The 20286-nt window shown below is 36.2% G+C and overlaps 1 protein-coding gene across 1 annotated transcript in view; it reads left to right on the top strand.

The window, feature by feature from the left end:
* LOC145985906 (putative cytochrome P450 49a1) overlaps positions 1-17657 on the top strand; it is a 29496-nt gene extending 11839 nt beyond the window's left edge. Inside the window, exons 4-11 of the mRNA XM_083120043.1 lie at positions 3876-3992; positions 4761-4837; positions 6030-6231; positions 7200-7362; positions 8650-8819; positions 9369-9447; positions 13439-13666; positions 17132-17657. Of these exons, the coding sequence (XP_082976169.1) occupies positions 3876-3992; positions 4761-4837; positions 6030-6231; positions 7200-7362; positions 8650-8819; positions 9369-9447; positions 13439-13666; positions 17132-17242 (1147 nt within the window). The 3' untranslated portion in view covers positions 17243-17657. The remainder of the gene's footprint in view (positions 1-3875; positions 3993-4760; positions 4838-6029; positions 6232-7199; positions 7363-8649; positions 8820-9368; positions 9448-13438; positions 13667-17131) is intronic.
* The last annotated feature ends 2629 nt before the right edge of the window (positions 17658-20286 follow it).

Here is a 20286-nt window from a genome sequence, read left to right as displayed (position 1 = left end):
GGTGAACAAGGCTGCAACACTGCACAAATCGACAAAACACTCGCAAAACGCGCGATGAACCAGTACACTATCGCCATAATGTGTGTTACAGAATCGAAATAACGAAGAACAGTAAGTACTCGTAAATGTAAGAAATATACATTATTTACGTTAGAAATTTATTGTTACACCTAAAGAAATGTTCCGCAATGCAGAATAGTACAGAAGACTTCCCCCTTTCCAGTGAAGTGTTGCCCAGTGCTCCCTTAGTGTTTTGTCCACCCAATCCATTGCCATTTCCAGAAGATGGATCGTGGTGATCGTCGGATACTTAGAAGCAAAGTTCGCACCAAACTCTCCGAGACATCGGCAGCATGCTGCAGCCAGCCGTGGAGCGACGCTTCAGGTTACCAATGTTTGGAGTGTCGGCTTCTTTGTACGTTAGCAATGTAAAAAAGTGCGAAATAAATGATTTATAGGTGTTTCACCTATACGAAAGTAGTATCGTATTGGGTAACTGGCTTGCACCTGTGAACACTCTGCACAGAAAAAAGCAAATGCATCACATGACAGAAAAATGCATATGGTCAGTATCTCAGAACAAATGTTTAAGCGAATCGTCGAGAAAGATGCAGGAAGGTGCATAAAAAGCATGAATTGATGAACAAACCAACAACTTAACATCATTTTGTGCACTTTGGCGATACTTTTACAAACGACATAAAAAAAATAAGTCAAACAGTAAACCTAATTCTTGGCAAAATGCCAAAAAGCACACTTTAGTGCATCGATCCACGGTTTTCTGGGGCATCAAATAGTTTTGATGCATTTAGTTGTCTGTGTGCTTGCACCTTAACACCAATGAGCATCAGAGTGAGGAGCCGCTTGCGTTGACAGGTAAAAAATACTTTGGGGGAAACGTCCTGCAACCTTATGTGTCTCTTTCTGTTCTTGTTTTGCCTTATTTCGTAAATATTGCCACGCAGCAACTACTGCCTCTAGTGCGTGGAATAAGCGTAAAAAATTTACATCCTCTTACTAGCTCTATACTTTTTAAAAGTTTTAAAAATATTCGGCCGGCTCATGGCCATTGTAGTTTAAAATGTGATATACATTTTTCATAATTCTACGTTTGATTTAATTAGTATTATGAAGGTGCTTATTTTGACTAAATGTAATCTCGAATATTTCTCTTATTCGGAAATAAACCTTCACCAAATTTTAGTATTATTTTGAGCCTCTTGAGGGCTTGCAAATTTCACACTTTTCCTCTAACCCCCATTTGGATTACAGAGCATCAAACTTTTGATTTTCTTCAAAACAAGGGGCCCAGGTACCTCATATGTAGACCTCGGATTTTACGTTTTTAACCTATTTTTTCCTTTGCAGGTAAATAAAAAATAACAATTTATATCAGCGTTTCATTAAAAACGAAACAACTGACGAAGTTTTATAGTGCCTAAAATAACCTATTTTGCTTGTTAGAACCTATTTTAGGTTTATGTGCCTAAATTAAACCTTTTCTTAGGTTTTTATATTTTTTTAGGTTTTACAGGATTTTTATATCTCACAGAGGTATTTACTAGGTTTGGTGGCAAAATAATTCAATGACTGGCGTGTTTGAAGCATGTTTTTTGTCGATTTCCTTCCCTCCAAGTATATGATGTTTAGCAAAGCTTTAAACAAAACAAAAAAATGTCTGATGTCACTGTTACCTGACGACAGTGGCGGCGAAAAGGGACAGTTCCCCCCTGCACTATAGACTATTAATATTAATGCTAAGCCTTGCATATTAAGATAAAATAAACTGTCCTTGTCCCCCCACCCCTCCCCATTCTCAGTTTTGGCACCCAATCGTCTTTATACTGCCTGCACAGTCCCAAACTTCTGATGTGTGCGGCCTTGCTCACTCTCGTGTCAGTTTGGTCCTTTTTGGCATTCACGCATTGCGAAGTAATATTTCAGGATTCAAATTTGCTTTGATTGATTGAGTGATTTAGTGTCTTAAGTCCACTTAAGTGGACTTAATGGTAAGGCTAATCGGGAGTGGACCTACAGTTTAAAGTGGAATCCGAACCACTATGTGCCTCCACCGGGCACCGAACCCGGAACCACTTGATTACAATTACACTACTGACTATGTTTCTGTTGAAATATAATATTCAGCACATGAAATGATCCTCACAGACAAAAGGTGAGTGTGGATAACGCAAAAGTATTCAAGGTGGTCACTAGAACCATGATAAAATTCAAGTATAATTCCTTGTTTTCAAGGCGAATTTTCCAAAAATTCAAGGATACAAGTAGATGTTATCTCTATTCGAACGTTACGTATTACCGACTCTCACCCTCCCTTCCACACACAAAAATATTGACAATGTAAAGAGTTTGTATGATTCCAATGTACCAAAAAAATTCCCTAATCAACTTCAAGATATATTATTTTGTAATAATCTTCCTTCTGTCAAATAGATTGTTCTGCAAAGAACACTAACACAGTTAACGGATTGAGAAAATTTTGTTTTATTTTCCATGTAGCTTTCTTTTTCTTCCTAAAATAATAAAATAAAATAAAAGCTAAACTGAGAGAAACTTGCCTCACGGCATTTATAAACATGTATACATTTAATTGGATTTGCATTAATGAAAGTTGCAATTTTTCACATCTACGGAGAAAAAAATAGAGTAGAGAAAATATCCGGTTGTACCTATTTTCATGTTTTGCCAAAATTCATGAATAATTTCCAGAGCCAATAATTCACGCATAATTTCCCGAGCTAATAATTCACGTGTAATTCCCGGAAGTCATGAAATTCCAAGTGGGTAGCCACCCTGATATTGTGCAGCAAATTATACATACGTAATTCATTTTTCATGTCAACAAGTAACTTTTTCTAACAGCACAAGTGCAGTATTATAATAATCTGTAGATAATTTTGAAAATGATATAAAGAAATCAAAATTTGTTTAGAAAATTTATATTTAGTTATTACGGTTCTTGTGAAATTTTGTTTTTAACGATTGTATCTAATCAGTATTTTTCAGGAATTTTGTATCAAATTATATCTTCTTGCAACCTATTTCAGGATTTTTCGAGCCTAATGTAAGTTTTTTAAAACCTATTTTAGGATTTTTAGAGCCTATTTTAGGATTTTTAGAGCCTATTTTAGGATTTTTAGAACCTATTTTAGGATTTTTAGAGCCTATTTTAGGAAACTAAAAGCACATTTTTTTAGAACCTAAAAATCCGAGGTCTAGTCATATGTTTAATGATTTTCGAACTTTTATTACATCTTTCACTAAACATAAGAAAAGGCGCTTTGCTCTTTTCATGGTTATTTTGTGCCCCAAAAATAAGAAATTATGTAAAAATATCTATCGGATTCCTTATAGTATTGCATGGAAACTACTAATATGAGGGCAAAAATGGCAATAAACAAAAGCAACGCCATTTATTTGTGAGGGAAGTGTTTTTTGAATAATTACATTTGGAATTACATAAGTTACAGCGATTTTCATAAAGTTTCGAAAACACTAAAATCACCGTACGCTAATAATTGAAAATGGCCGCCATGCAAGTCAGTTTTGAACACTTCTAGGTTAAAGTGGTTAAATTATAAATATTTTTAAAAATAGTGAACGACAAAGGTTGGTGAAATGGTGTGGAATGACTCAGTTGTATGACTTGTATCTGTATCACTGATAATTCAATATCGGTATAAAAATCGTCATAATCGGTATATATTATAAAATTATAAAAATCGCCAACCGTATGAAAACCAACTCAATTCAAAATGAAAACCAGTAGACTTACGTATTTAAACTTGTGTCATAGATTTTGAACCACAACGAGTTGGTATTTTCTCAGCTCTTTTTAACCGTGCTTCTTTCTGCAGACAAGGGGAAGCGTGGCAGGCCTTCAGGAGCAAAGTGAACCAGCCCATGATGCAGCCGAAGACAACGAAACTTTACGTAGGACCAATCAATGATGTGGCGGACGACTTCATCGACAGGTGAATGTCTTTGTGATGTGATTCACTTTTTCTTTTATATTGTGCTTGAATGGTACTGAACTAAACTAAGTGAACCATCATAGTATTGAAGCAGGTCTTGAAGCTTTTTGGATGATGAACGATTGAGAAATTTTCTCAGGATATCGCTCAGGTTAGTTGCGGAAGGTTTTCTGTTCTCGAGAGCCGTCACAGTCATCTTCAGGATATCGTAGTAATTTCCTCAAGCTTTTGAAAATTTGGTTCCTCCCTCGCCTCTCTATCCACAACTCACACGATAGATATCCTGAGGAAACAACATCTTCACCAATATTTACCTTACGGTAAATATCTAAATTTTAAAATTTGCTTTTCAGGTTTGAAGTTTTGTATAAAGTTCCGGAAGCTAAGGGCACGCAAAATCAATTGTGAAAATATATCAATATGTTTTCAAAAAACTTGATGTAATCAAATCGTACTATGTACTTCAAATATCTACAAAACGATAAAAAGCGTTCAATTTACCGTACACGAAAACAACAACCACATCAGTAATAAATAATTGCAACGAACATGAACTAGATTTTAATTTAAAGAAATGTGTTTCCTCTAGGAATTACTAGTACTATTGTTAGGTACAGTTCATAAATATTGTATCATTACTCACTCGATTTGTGTGAAGTGTTATTACAACACCTACCGAACTTTTGAAAGCACGCCACAGTATTACGATTCATATTCTGTGCGTTTATGGTCAGAATGGATGGTGCAACTAAAGTAACTTTCTTTCAGGGTTTATGAATTGAGAGATTCCAAAATGGAAATGCCAGAGAACTTCTTGAATGAACTCTTCAAGTGGTCCTTGGAATGTGAGTATTAACCTTTGGTTGGAACTTTCACTGCTCAACTTACTAGTTCAACGAACATTTATTGAAGAAGAAGGGTTAAAAACAAGCATGTGCATGAATTATACTGCAAATTATTTTGTTAATTTTTAGAAACAGAAAAGGAAAATGAATACAGTTCCTATCAGCCGAAAATGACAGCAGTCTTAATTGATGTTAGGCTTCAAGAACTGTGCCACCTGTGAATTTTTAAAAAAGTGCCCGTCAGTATTTCTTTTACCGACTTCCTTTGGTTGCATCTCCAATGATGCAGCGCCGAGACAATGCACCCTTGTTACCCTCCTTCACCCTTCGGTCGTGCAGAACTTTTTGTGGCGAAATCGTGACGCGACCGTTCAACTCGTTACATCGTAAAAAGACAACTGGAGAAATGACGGTCTAAGACCGTTATTTTCCACTGTTCTCCTCAATTTTGTTTATTTTCCCCCATAAAATTAACCATTTATCATTTATTGAACTTTTTAAAAAATTCGCGGGACTTTGAATGCAAGAATTGTTATGGATTTTGATTAATCTACGGATTTTTGTGAATTTTAATGTATGCATAGTTCAATTACCTGTGTTCGAACGAATGCCTTAATCAAAAGTGCAAATAACGTTGTACCAAAAAGGTCTATTTTACACGGCCAATTATTTACACAAGGTCATTACCAATTATTTATAAACATATTGAGAGACCCCACGCCATTTAAAAGTAAAAAGAATAAAATATTAATTTTTGAAAATACACTGTATTCGATTGTAGAATTTCAAGAAATATATAATTTTATGTGGTATAGTTCCTTTTTATGCTCTACGTAATGCTGTATCTTACATTATTTCTGGTATCCTGCAGAATATGAACCTAAGTGGAACCATTTCTTTTTGGTGTATTTATACATTCAGCTTATATTACGTTAATGGCAGTTTTGATATGTTAACTTAACTTTATCTAATTTATGTATATATTTATGTGCGCTATCATTTTAAATGCCCACTATCGATATTTCGTGTGTTACCTCAATAAATTCACTTGCAATGTCTGTTCGTCGTATTTCCATTTTAATGGTCTTAGGTCAAGTGAAGGATTTTCTTAACTATTTTTGCCATAATTTTATATTCATTGTTAATATCTAAGCTTTGTTATACCTTACAATAATGGCTCGAATCTTGATAGCAATTGCCATGGTAGCGCTGGACGCTAGGCTGGGGTGCTTGGACAAGGATCTGAAGCCGGACTCAGAGCCTCAGAGAATGATCGACTGTGTCCAGGTGGTGCTCGATTCTATGATGAAACTCGATTTCCAGCTCCCTATCTGGAGGTATATCTCGACCCCGATGTGGAGGAAGTACACTAGTGCGATGGACTACTTCAACGAGTGAGTAAAAGAAAGTAATCAGTTATTACACCTGAAAACTAGGTATAGTGAACCTGTCTGTTTTGTGTGCCTGTTCTAGAAAATAAGGGCCATTCAGACGGTCATGAATGATGTGGTTTATTTGACTTTACTACCAAAGAACTCGGTAAATTCAGGTGATTGTACATGTAGCGAGGGGTAGGATCGGACGGCTGAAGCCTAGGGCGTCATACACAGGGGGCGGCATTCAAAGCTTTCTTTCGTTAATGGGTCATGAGAGGATAAATAAGCTCTCAATATTCTAAATTGAAATATAAATTGCAAGACATGGTCAATTTTGATAGGATAATTGATGATTTTGCTTCTTTGAAAGCAAGAAAGGTTAAATTCTAATGATCTTCTTTGAGATATCGTCGGGTTGAAAATATTTTGTAAACTTCAATTAGATTTATGTATAATACATAGTTTATAATGATGTTATTTTTTTCAAGCAGAGTTGAATAATTTTAAATTGCCATTTTTTCTACTGAGAACATACTGTACATTGTTCTATTTAATTATCATTATTAACCCATTATGCTTCTTTAATTTGAGGACTTATATTCTATTAACACGCGCCTTCAAACACCAATACATCACTGAAATATTTGTAAATATGCTAAAAAGAATTAAAATCAGAAATGTAAACTACGAATCTTTAAATAAACCTACATTATTTTTTAATTAGTAAAACCACGAATCTTAAAAAGAGAAGAAAATATCGAAGGACGCACATAAAATGTTACGATCACTTCACTGACAATTCCGAAATCGAGTCCCACGGAACCGTAAATAATTCAGTTAATGAACAGAATTCTAGTATGAGAATTACACATTCTCGAGTCTCCAAACGTTTGCACCCCGCACGTATTCTGTGTATATATGTGTGTGTTTGTGTGTCTATGTAGTATATATCTATATATTTGTATGTATATATTTGTACATTTCAGAGTAGCTTCGAGACACATATACACTGCTATGGATAAGTTAAAGAACAAACCAGTGGACAGCGACGAAGAAATGACTCTCCTCGAGAGATTCCTTGCTCGAGATTCTACATCCAAAACTGCCATAATAATGGCACTGGATATGCTCATGGCAGGCATTGATACTGTAAGTTCTAACTTACCTTTATTTTCATTCTTAGCTTATTGAATAGGAATTGATAAGAGAAATCACAAAGAAAATGTCAGTATAATCTAAAACCGTTTGTGATCTTGTACTGGAAATGACGCAACCAACAAAAATGTAGAATGTTTAAAAAAGTACACATCAATATTACAATTACTGAAACATTGTTAAAATTGTATACTCCAATATTTTTTTTTTGGTAATAATAAAGTTAGTTAATTAGCAAAATTTATGTTATAGGAAGAAAATTCCTTTAAAATGGATAATTTGTAGTGTCTTGAACGTATGTACACTAAAATAATTGTTTGAAACTTGCAATTTTTTTTTGTTTCTGATACTGTCATTAAGTTTCATGTGCACATTCATTTTAATTAATAAAACCATGAATCTTAAAAAGACTAATTTATGATTTGAAGAATATAGCTTTATCCAACAGCCTTCAAATTAATTTTAACACAAATATTATTTTCTGCGAGCTTTGAGATGTTATTTCAAATATTTACATTAGAGTCCTTGTTCATAACATATTTTCATTTTAACTGATAAAAATCCTTATTTTATTACTCCAATAATTTCATAGTAAACATTCAATAATCTCCTGCATAATTGAATAATTAGCTCTGTTGCCCCTGGTAAGAGCTGTTACGGATTCGATCCCTGATGTGAACTCCAAAATTTTGGCGTTGATCCAGACTTTTGAAGGCCAGGCAATAGTAGCGGACTCTGGTCTTGTGAACCAGAAAACAGTTGTGATAAGACCTAAAACGTAACCCAATGCAGATTTTGGTCCTTAAATGAATGTTACCCCACGGTGTTAGTTAGTTTCATGCAACAAATTAGATGATGATTTCATATGTTCATGAGTATTGAATGTTTACTTTGAAATTATTGGAGTTATAAAATAAGGATTTTTATCAGTTAAAACAATAAAAATGTTATGAACAAGGAATCTAATGTAAATATTTGAAATAACAGCTCAAAGCTCGCAGAAAATAATATTTGTGTTAAAATTAATTTGAAGGCTGTTGGATAAAGATATATCCTTTAAAGCATAAATTAGTCTTTTCTCTATAGCTACTTCCCCCTTCCACACAATGTTTTGTTCAATTTCATTCATCCCTTTACTTGTGCTACATTAATAATATTACAAAACTATATATTATTTTTGTCTTTAACATTTTAATATTTCGTACATGTACATCGATATGAAATAACTAAGCACTTTAGATCAATGTTGCATTATCTATAACGCACATTCGCATATTTCAGACGTCCGTAACAGCAGCCAACACGCTTTATCACTTGGCTATCAATCCTGAAAAACAGGAATTATTGTACAAGGATATTGTGAAGATTTCGCCTTCAAGAAATAGCAACATTTCTGGGGAGAATTTGGAAGACATGAAGTACCTAAAAGCTTGTGTTAGGGAAACAATGAGGTGAGTGAGAGGCAGTATGCTTTTGACACCTTCAGGACACAATTGTATGAAATTCTGTAAGTTGTAATTTGCAAGTTCAGATTCACCTACAAGATGAAAACCAGAATAAAAGGAAAATAGTCTGTTAAAATTTCTAGTTTCTTAGAAAACAGCATGCACATGTAATTAAGTATGTTTCTAGAGTTAGTAATGTAAATTATAAAATTATAGGTAACGTTATTACCAGCGCTATAGTTTTCAATGCACTAAATTAACAGATTTATTTTAAAGCAGGATCGTACTGGAAATGAATTACAAAGTTTTACATTATTATACTACAGTAAATAAATATTTGCATTGCCAAGTGTTAAGAGAGGCAAAAATAAATTACTAGCCTTTATTATGAATTTTCATTCTCTATTAAAATAATCAGTATCGGTGACAATATCACACCAAATTTATTTCAAGTGTGTGTTTTACACTGATGTTATTGTTTTATATGTTTTATATACATGAACAATTACTTTTATATTTTTACATCGTAATTATTGTATTAATATTATTTTTCAGGCTAACACCTGTAGTACTTGGCAACGGACGTACGATGGTAAATGACATTGTTATAGGAAACTATCGAATTCCCAAAGGGGTAAGTTTAGTTAACAAGAAAAATAAACATAGGTCCTTCACATATAGAGAGACTACGAGGCAGTATCAAAAAGTTAGTTGTAAAAGCATGAAAAAACATGAAACATTAGGAGCTAATTTCGTATTTCCTTGAAAGTTCATTGCAAAAGCTTCTTTTATACATAACCAGAACCAAGTAGCCTATATTTAAAGTTTATCCATGCTTTCTGCGAATTTTTCCCGCCCAACGTGCAATAACCTTTCTCACCTAGCTATTTTATTTGATGCAGAGCAGTGAAACGGGGACATAGGGTTGAAGGGGCAAATGCCCTCTGGTAGACCTGTTCGGCTTCCCAACAAAGGAATCGGTAAAAAATGCTATTTTGCCATAAATATGATGGTATTTGGTGGTACATTAAATGTGACTGCCTCCCCGGGAAATATATCTCCCCCTTCTACCTATTCACTCATTTTTTTTTTTCTGGCGTCGTCGCTGAGGGAGAGGCTTATCAATCTTTTTGCTTGAATTTTTCCAGGATGGTTTTTGTGGTACGTGCCGAATGAGGTGTTTCATTGTGACGAAGAAACACAATGCCTTTTGTAATTTTTCCTGCTCGTCGATATTAAATTATCTTTCACAGACTCTACAGGGATTCACAATTTGCTTGCTACTTCATGACTTGTAGTTCCCTTGGGAAAGAATTCGCTACACAATGGCTTCATTTTAGAAATTACCAATTCGCCCGGGATCTCCTTGACGGTGCGAATCAAGTCATGAACGCGTTTAACGTTCTCACTCGTTGTTGCACTAACTAACTATCTAGCCTTCTTAACCCCGAAAGTTTATGGCTGCAGCAACACAAGTCTTCCATCTGTCGCTATCCTGGGCAAGCTCAATCCAATCTTTTCCATCTTTACCGATTTATTTTAGTTCCATATCAACGTTATCCCTCCATCTAAGTCTTGGTCTTCTTACAGGTCTCTTACCATCAGGTTTCCCAACAAGAATCCTGTAAACTCTCCTTTACTCTCCCATTTGTGCCACATGGCCTGCCCACCTAAGTCTTCTAGATTTAATTATTCTATTACTATTCGGACATGAATACAAACTGTGCAGTCCTAAATTATAATAATAATAATAATAATAATAATAATAATAATAATAATAATAATAATAATAATAATAATAATAATAATTCCTTTATTTAGCGGGCGATGTTCAGTCGTAGGCTGCTCTACCACCTAACCCTTGTCATGAGATACGTAAGAAAATATAAGTATATATAATATGAATACAGATGGAAAGCTTGACTAGTACACTGTTACATGCTTTTAAAAAAACTAACTAACTAACTAAGCAACGATGACAAAGCAACGCAACAACGCAGAATCGCTCCCCGTGACACACCTGTCACCTAATTTAACATTACATGAATTATAATACTGTCAGGATAAGTGCCTACAGTCGGAGTTACCGAGAATAAACCTAGGAGGATTTGTTTTCAAGTACCTGAAATGACGTTACATAATACTACGGTGGTTCAGAATATACACATATATTAGAACACAGATAAATACACAGTAAATCTTGCCCTCTTTCACTCGATCTCTCACTCATACACACATTCTATGGCATATTGTGACAATAGGACAATTACAAAGGTTAGATTAATTAATACTTTGACTATACTCATGCTTTTTATTGGCTACCTTGCCTTTTACAATTTACCGTTTAGAGTTTTAAGTATAATGTGAATAATTGTTCTTTGTGCGAACCCTTTTATCTTTTCTGAAGGTACAAATATATTTCAATGAACTATTGTTTGGCTGTTAACATAAACTCTGATCTATAACGTTGATTATTCCGCCGGAATAAGGATGTCTAGTTATGCCATAGCACTGATTTAAGTTATGCAATGATTTGATTTACGCAGATTCGCGGTAGCTTGGCGTCATCTCTCTCACACACGCACATGGTTGGATCTTCCTTCGCTGCATTCCCTCTGACCTGGGTCGGGTGAAAGTGGTCCTACAGTTTTGGAAGGCGTCCACATTCCAGCGATGTACTTCGCGGTTATCCTGGTTGGCGAAAATGGGTCACTCGGCAATTCCATCTGGCATCATCGGATCCTGGCTTCACTCGTTCACTTCGCTGGCACGTCCATGACGGTACACGTACACTGTCGACTCCCTACGACAACTAGCGTAGTAACAGGTCAGTCCTTCGCTGTCACTCGTACGTAGAGATACGTGGCTTGGGCGATGAGACGAACATACGTAATGAGCCATTCGCGGTTTCACATGGACACACATGGATATTAAATGTTATTAACTTTAGTATTGGCTGTTATGCACTTCGGTATTAACTTTGCTATCAATTGTTATTAACTTCTGCTAACTTAGGACGTTGTTTCGGACGATTGACACAGGTGGACGTGTCTGGTGTTATTCTCACATACCACACGTATGTGCACGGATGCGTTGACGGCGAGGGGGAAACGAACCCCTGGGTCTACTCTGCTCTACTCCATGGGTCTAAACACTCACTCGAGTCAAAAAACAAATCCAGACCACGAGTCTGATCGCGACTCCGAGCTAGGTCGCGCGTAGCTCACACTCCGGTGTCGATTCTAGGCAAACTGTGTCTCGCTATTCCGAATCATCCCTTTTATTCAAGATTTGAACGTGGTGACGCTCTAGCCTCTGTGTTTATGTGTCTATTTATTGTTTCTGGTGCTTTGACCGTTGTCCTCCTATCCTGGTCAACGCTCAGTCCGGTCCTTAACCTCTGGTACCAGCCCCTCGTGCAGAGATTAGGCTAAATCCTCCGCTATTGTGTTGTGCACGGACAGCAAGCGCTATCTCCACAGGGTATCGTCTTCCATTGTATCCAGCGATAGATCGTTAATAATTTATAACTCCCGTAGTTCTGTTCTGATTAGGCTGAAATTCTGTAATCTGTACTTTCATGATGTGGTCTTCCGCTGGTTAAAATCTCCTCCAATTCGGTCCATTGGTTTAGAAGTTGCTCTTTTCCTGCTATCTTCCATATGAATGCATGTAAATCCGGATTCGGGCGAAAAACAGTGGTTGAGCAAGCTAGCGTTGGCTAAGGCAGTCGCTAGACACATTTATTCGCGACGGTTTAATATTACCAATTGTAATTAATTCTTAATAACGGGCAATTAGATCAATTACCTGTCACTCAATATTTGACCGTTATAACACTAAAGAGAAATAAAGAATTTCACATTACCTACAATTACGAATATTATTATTACAGTAATATTAGTCATAAGATAATATAAATGTGAAAGAACAAAAATATTTAAAAAAATACAAATGTAAAAAGAAAAATATAAATGTGAATGTTAGCATAAGGTTGCCTTTAAGTAAATAATAATAATAATAATAATAATTTGAAGATAGTAATAAAATTCCAATAGTTCCGGTTATAGAATATGAGTTTGAGTTGCTGTTTTAAGTCCACTTTATGCACAGTAAGGCTAATCGGGACTGGACCTACAGTTTAAAGTGGGATCCGAACCACTTGTGCCTCCACCGGGTATCGAACCCGGGACACCTTGATTACAAGGCAATGACGCTACCACTGCGCCATGGGGGAGGCCCTATAGAATATGAGTGTTTTGTCGTTTGTTGAGTGCCAGTTTACTTCTAGTATGTGCTACTGTTCCTGCAGAAGCATTTCTTTCAATTTAATGTAACCACCTCCACACACCTGTCTCCTCATCCCTTTTAGGTCCAAATATTTTCCCAAGGAAAACATTTGCAATAGACGCTGTGATCACGTGCTCAAGTAACAATCATCAGAGGTGATTAAATTGATTTATTTTAGTACGATGAACCTTATATTTGCCACAATCATGGAAGATCAGGACCGGAAGTGTAATGAGAGCCATTGAAATGTATTCCCATCCTGAATCGAACTTTGAAACAGAGTCTATACAAGTACCGCGAGGAACGTGCTTTGAATGGAAACGTTTTTGTTCCAGACAATGGTGGTGTTGCCCCACATGCAGCTGAGTCGGATGGAGGAACACTTCCCTCAGGCCAAGAGCTTCATCCCTGAGCGGTGGCTGAAGTCCAAAGGATCCGAGGGTGATTGTCCAGTCAATGCTGAGAAAACGCACCCCTTCGTCTCCCTCCCTTTCGGCTTTGGACCCAGGATGTGCATTGGTCGCCGGTTTGCAGAACTCGAAGTGATGACTCTTATTGCGAAGGTAATTACTATGTTATTTTATGGTTGCATTTCTATCCTGGTTGCTTATCTATGGGATAAGAACAATTACACATGCATATCTTATTCAAGACTCGAACCTAGAACCTGGCTTTTCAGCACATTACCCTCGCTACTCATTTACGGATGTATATTTTAAGGTATCAAGTAAGTGTTAATGTAATATTAGTGGTACTTCTACTTCTTGATATATAAAATAGTTTATCCTCATTCACTGACTCTTCAATTCACATCCCAAATCCCTGGATCTATTCAACCCCTAAAGGAAAGAACAGTGTTAAACTTTTTTTTTTTTTTTTTTTGTTTGTACGTTTACAGCCCAATCTCTTAAGCCTAGAAACATGAATACACTTGTAAACAAAATCCCCCAACAGATGCCACTCTGTGTATTATGAACTTCGATACGGTCGTGTCTTTGAAGAGATTATATAAAAGACTCGCGCACTTTCGACGTGGTCCTTGGTCACGTCTCGTGCGCTCGCCGACGTGGTTCGCTTATATGAAAAGTTTTGAACCCAACGTCATGTGTGTACGAGCTCTAATATGGTACACATAAAAATATTACTGTCTATTTTCTTAATAATAATCTGGGTAAGTAAGAACCGTTTCAAGATATTTAGTTAGATGTGTTATGTAAACGAATTAAATAGCGACACTAAATTGAAAAAGCAATATTTACAACATCTTCACATTTGTAAACGTAATTGAAAAATGATTGTTTTCCGTCTTTCCCCTCAAATTCCTACCTTGCCTCTGTAATAAATTCCGACTCTCTTGTTATGAAATACGAAAATTCAGGTCTAACTCACTCACCGTAGTTTTCGGGATGAAATTAAACTTTCTATAAGTTCCCTAGCAACGTCCGTTCAATTGGACAACAACAAACATGGCAAGCATTAAATAATTGTTTGTAATACCTCTAAACATTTAGTTAAAACAAGCACGATGAAGATATTTTCGCATTAAGTATACCAATATCTAATTGTATCTCGACTGAATCATCTTCTTATGTAGATGTCACTCTTACGTCTGAAGCACCTTTTCTAACCAGGAGTTGACTCATCTGTGTGTTACTGAAGATCGAAGCAAACAATGTGAGCGAAAAATGCGCCATGGAAACAGGTTGGTAAGGACGTGAAAAAAGGGCATTTTCACCCTTAAGAAAGGGACAAGTGAGTGATTTCTTAACTTTCTCGGCATTTTGAGACAATTTCATGGGGGTCGTGTTTGCGCAATTTTTGCTTCCGGGGCTTCCTTCATGGAGAACATTTATGTCAGTCAGTGAGTGAGTGAGTGGTGAGATTGGGGCTTTACAAACATACGAGGATGGACTAATGAATACATCTATCATATAAATATAATGCAAGAGCGAGGATTGCTAGTCAAGGTTAAAATATGATATTAGTGAAGCAATAGTACTGTTTTCTAAATATTATTGTTGTACACTGCATACTGTTATGCTTTATTTTGCTTTCCAGGGGGAGTAACCAGCCTTGCGCCACCCGTCCTGGGTTTACCTTAATTCCTCAGGCAAATTTTCTGCATTACACATTAAAAAACTAACGAAAGGGTTCAATCGAATTAAAATATACTGAATAGCTACCATATTCTTTACCATGGATATTAGGGGAAAACTCAATTATCTTATCTTTGAAGAATAGCCCACGCGTTCAGTTTAGAATTATATAAAAATAATATTTATTTCGTGGATTAAATATATACAAATAATTACAAATGCAATAACCCCACATTACAATTGACAGGATCCAATTAATGAAATACTATTTTTCAAATATATAAATTAGTGGTTCGTACGCTGGCCTAGACCGCAGTACTAATTAAAAAAAATATGTAAGCTAGACCATAGGCGTAGCTACGGGGTGTGCCGGGTGTGCTCAGGCACACCCTAATGGGCTTCTTATTTCAATAAGAGAGAAAATAAGCTTCAGTTGGTAAGAAGTTAAAAATGTCATTACTAGGTACAAACGTGTGCATTATCGCTGATGAAACGAGTGTCTGTAGTTTTTCGATTTTTTGATGTCATTTGAGAAAGAAGATATTTACTGCATTCTACTCTGTACTACAGCGCTTTTCTTCTATACCTGTCACAAGCTGCACGTGTGAGAGACAGCTTTCTCCAAACTTACCCAAGTTAAAACTAAATGAAGAGCAACTCAGAAGCAGGATAGATTGAAAGCCCTGCTCTTGCTATTTGGGGAACAGGAAAAAGCTTAGTCTATTGATGTAAATGAAGTTATTGATGAGTTTAAGAACATTGTACCATTTGACAGACGTCTCTTGTTATAGATGACGTGTATTTTGATGTATTTGTTTGTAACATTTATGAACATTTGTGTGTGTGTGTGTAATTTCTATGCAATTTGATTTTTTCTATTACATATATTCAGAAATTTTCAACACTGTCATTTAGTGAATTTATATTCCTTTACAAACATCAATGCAGTTAAAGAGCCAAGTGATTGTGTTGCAAAATATATTCTATTAAAAAGGTACAAGACCTAATTTTTTTCTTTGTGCACACCCAAATATAAAGTTCTAGCCTATGAGCTAGACACTTGTATATATGACAAGTTTCTCTAATTCCCTCCCTTTTTTGTTTGTTCTATAAATTTGCCACGCAAAAAGGGACTAAATATTTTTGAAATTACAGCAACTTATTAAGCGCTTTCTTGAAATTCTGATAAATCTGTGATTCTTTTACCACCTTGTCACTGTTCATTTAATACCAGATTAAATAAAAACCGGACACCTTGACAGTGTCGAATCTACAATTTTAAGATGATAATTTCGCGGAACAAAGTATTTGGCTTTTCGCCAACGGGTAGAGATATACTTAAAAATAAACGCGTCCCTTGATCCACTCGGATACGATTACGAAAAAAACAACAAAATGCGTGGATTTATCTATGCATTTCCATGAAATAAAATGGTTGACCAGTGACCGCTAACCCTAGGACTAGACACAGCAACTCTGCCGGCACCGAGAGAACCTTCCAAGGTATAAAAGTCTCGCCCAAAAAAACGTAAGACTGTCAACCCCCGTTACTCAGTCGGGTCCCTTACATAGCCGATTCGAATAAAAGCCAGTAAAAGGTGATTCGCTTGGAACGACCCAGGTTAACCAAGGAAAATCTGATAAAGGATTGCTATCCGCGGGATTCAGTACTCCAGGACGAAAGCTACCTTTATTAAACAACCATCCCATTTTTTTAATATCGTGGTAAAATCTTACAAATTGAGCAATTAAAAAGCTACATATAAATGAATGGAAAATATATATTGATAACTTACTTATAAATAGCAGTGTGGCATTTAGAAAGCAAAGTCAGGCCTCTTTTGTAGACTTCCGTAATCAAAATATGCATAATGTCAGCACTGAAATTTTGCAAGACATTTCAATGATGGATCATTATATTTGTACTTTCAGATGATGCAGCACTTCAGGGTGGAGTATCACTATGGCGAAATGACCTACGTGCAGAAAACCCTTGTTGCTCCCTCCAAACCACTGAAATTCCGCTTCATAGAGAGGAATTAACAATACAAATGACACAACAATACATGTAATATATCGGTCAATAATTGAACAACAATTATTGTGTATTATATATGTATATATACGTTATGTGTGAATGTGTTTAAAATAATGAACATAATTTCTGAATGTAAATTTGACATACTGGAGTCTACAGTGATCAATATATTTCACTTTAGAAAAATGAAAACCCTTCATGGTTAAAGTTGATGTTTGTTTAATACAATTGCTTCGTGAGAATGTGATTCTAGATTTCGCCACTTCGTTCTATTGTGTTAGAGGATGAATTAAGAATAAATACAACATACAGAAAATAAACTTTTTAGAGTAAAATTGAAAAAAATGTAAAGATTTAGTTATATATTTAAATGTTTCATATAAGTGTTAGATTTTATATTTTAATTTGTTAAAATGTCATTTTACAAAAATATGTAGGTATGTTCTGCTTTGTAAATAGTTCAAATATATTTAATTTCAATAGAAATATAGTTTATTTTTCGACAAAAATATGATTGTCTAACTTTGGTTCCCATGATATTAAAACAATGTAAAACGAAAGACTTTAGTCTGGGCTGAGAGCTTCTATAATTTAAAAAAAAATATTAAACGGGTTACCTCGATTGCCTAGTGGTAATACTGCCGCCATGTAACCAAGAGGCCCCGGGTTCGACACCTGGTGAATTCACATAGTAGCTTGGATCTGTTTTTAAACTGTAGGTCCAGTCCAGACTAGACTATTTATGCATAAAGTGGAGTTAAAGTAACAACTCAATTTTTTTTTACATTCCTCCCTAGGCTACTCACGACAATGGGTATGAAAGTTATTAGATGAAACTGATAGAGGTACACTCGCTCTCTCTCTTTCTTACACACACACACACACGCGCGCGCGCGCGCGCACACACACAACGAAACACTCATGTGAACAAGATTGAACTCAGTACCAGTTATCATGAAGTATTAGAGGTCGTAGCTCTTTTTTTCTTTTTTTTCTTTTCTTTTTTTCATATAGCGCAGGGGTTTTGGCAGGCTCAAAATTTTCGTACATCGTATGAATGTATACGGTTATTCAATTTCAGTACAGACAATTCCTAACATAGACTATGTGTATACAGCTGGGCAGCTCTGTGACCTTCTAACTCTCTACTGAAGTTCTCAGGTATTGCATGGGTGTTATATGCGAGGGTCTCTTCACCAATTACATTTAATCATCACTCATCTTCACCGTCAGGACTAGCCAAAAGCCGAAGAAAATCGACATATATATAAAAAAAAGTACAAATACAAGTATAGGAATGTTAAAATCTTGATTATTATCCATTAACGTTCCCTGAAGTAATGGTTTTTGGAATTTATGGCATGGAAATTGCACATTACCAACGACTTTCCAACACGTATGCTGAAAAAACGTTGAGAATTAACCACTTTTAATATATGACCATTTTGTTACTGATTTCTGAAATCGGTTAATTATTTCCTGCGTCCCGGACAGGATTACAGAGCCCATATGATGGATACATAATCAATACAATGACATATATTTCTGTAATATACAGATAGAAATTATATATATATACACACACACACAGGATTAGTCAAAAGTATCGGGACAGGACAGTAATAACGGGACCCGTGGACACATGTTGTAAGTGGGTATTGGTGCGGAAACTGCATTGAATGGGGGTGTAGCCATCATGGCAGCCATCTTGGATTCCGCCATATTGGATATCACACAATATTTTCAAATGGAAAGGGGTATGTATGACACATCAATTTAGGCTAGAATCGTCCCACAAACGACAATCCAAACTCATTTTGGACCTATTGCCATTCGTGGAAGAGATAGGGTGTGCTACGTTTGACTGCAAAAAATGAGATTTGTCTGAAAGAGACGCGTGGACGGAGGACAATCACATGTTGCAAATGTGTATTGGTGCAGAAACTGCAATAAATGGGGATGTGGCCATCATGGCAGCCACCTTGAATTCCGGCATATTGGATATCACACAATATTTTCAAATGGAAAAGGGTATGTATGACACATGAATTTAGGTTAGAATCGTCCCACAAACGACAATCCGAACTCATTATGGACCTATCGCCATTCGTGGAAGAGATATGGTGTGCTACGTTTGACTGCAAAACATGAGATTTGTCTGAAATAATTTTTACTGTATTACTGTGGGTAACTGTACACTGCAAATTACAGAGAGATTGAACAAGAAAACATGACATTGACTTACAGAATGCCTCAAAGCAAGTGCTCAAACTGCTTCCCGTCGACTGTCTGACAATATGCGAACCGATCGTAAAAACTGCAAAGTGCACGTTGTAGCATATCCCGAAAAAGTCCTCTTGTTTCCTCCACAATGCGATTCCGTAGATCATTCAGGTAGTGTGGTTTGGTGCGATACACTTTGTCCTTCATATAAAGTAATCCAGGGATGATAGATCGGGAGATCTTGCAGGCCATTCGATCATACCTCGACGCTCCGTCCTGTTGGAACCAAACACGATTAAAGTCTTGTGTGGACACTTGGATGGCAGGGACAATCTCTTCACGAAGCATTGTCAAATACTTCTCACCTGTCAGATTTCAGTCAATGAAGAAAGGGCCAACGATGATGCCTCCCATCATTCCTACCCAAACATTCAGTTTCTGTGGATATTGGGTATGTAAATGTCGCTTCATCAGAGAATACAATGTCATTGACGTGAATACTATCGTTATCGATATTTCGCATTATTACTTCGCAAAGTTCAATACGGCGATCAAAGTCATCTTTCGTCAGTTCGTGCACTAAACTCACTTTGTAGGGTTTAAACTTACTGCGCACTAAAATTCGTTGCACAGAACTCTGAGAAATGTCCAGCGTGTTGGCAACGCTAGTTGTCGATGTATGCGGATTTTCCACAGAAGATTGTAACACATCCAAAGAAACTGCTTCGTTGCTACACGATTTCGGCCTTCCTGATCGCACACCGTCTTTAACACATCCACTTGCTGCAAAACGTCGAATGGTTCTTTCGACGGTTGACTTCGAAAT

The sequence above is a fragment of the Lepisma saccharinum genome, chromosome 3 (assembly GCF_977018435.1).
Source record: "Lepisma saccharinum chromosome 3, izLepSacc3.1, whole genome shotgun sequence".
NCBI classification, from domain to species: Eukaryota; Metazoa; Arthropoda; class Insecta; order Zygentoma; family Lepismatidae; genus Lepisma; species Lepisma saccharinum.
This window is presented reverse-complemented; position numbering and strand designations above follow the sequence as displayed.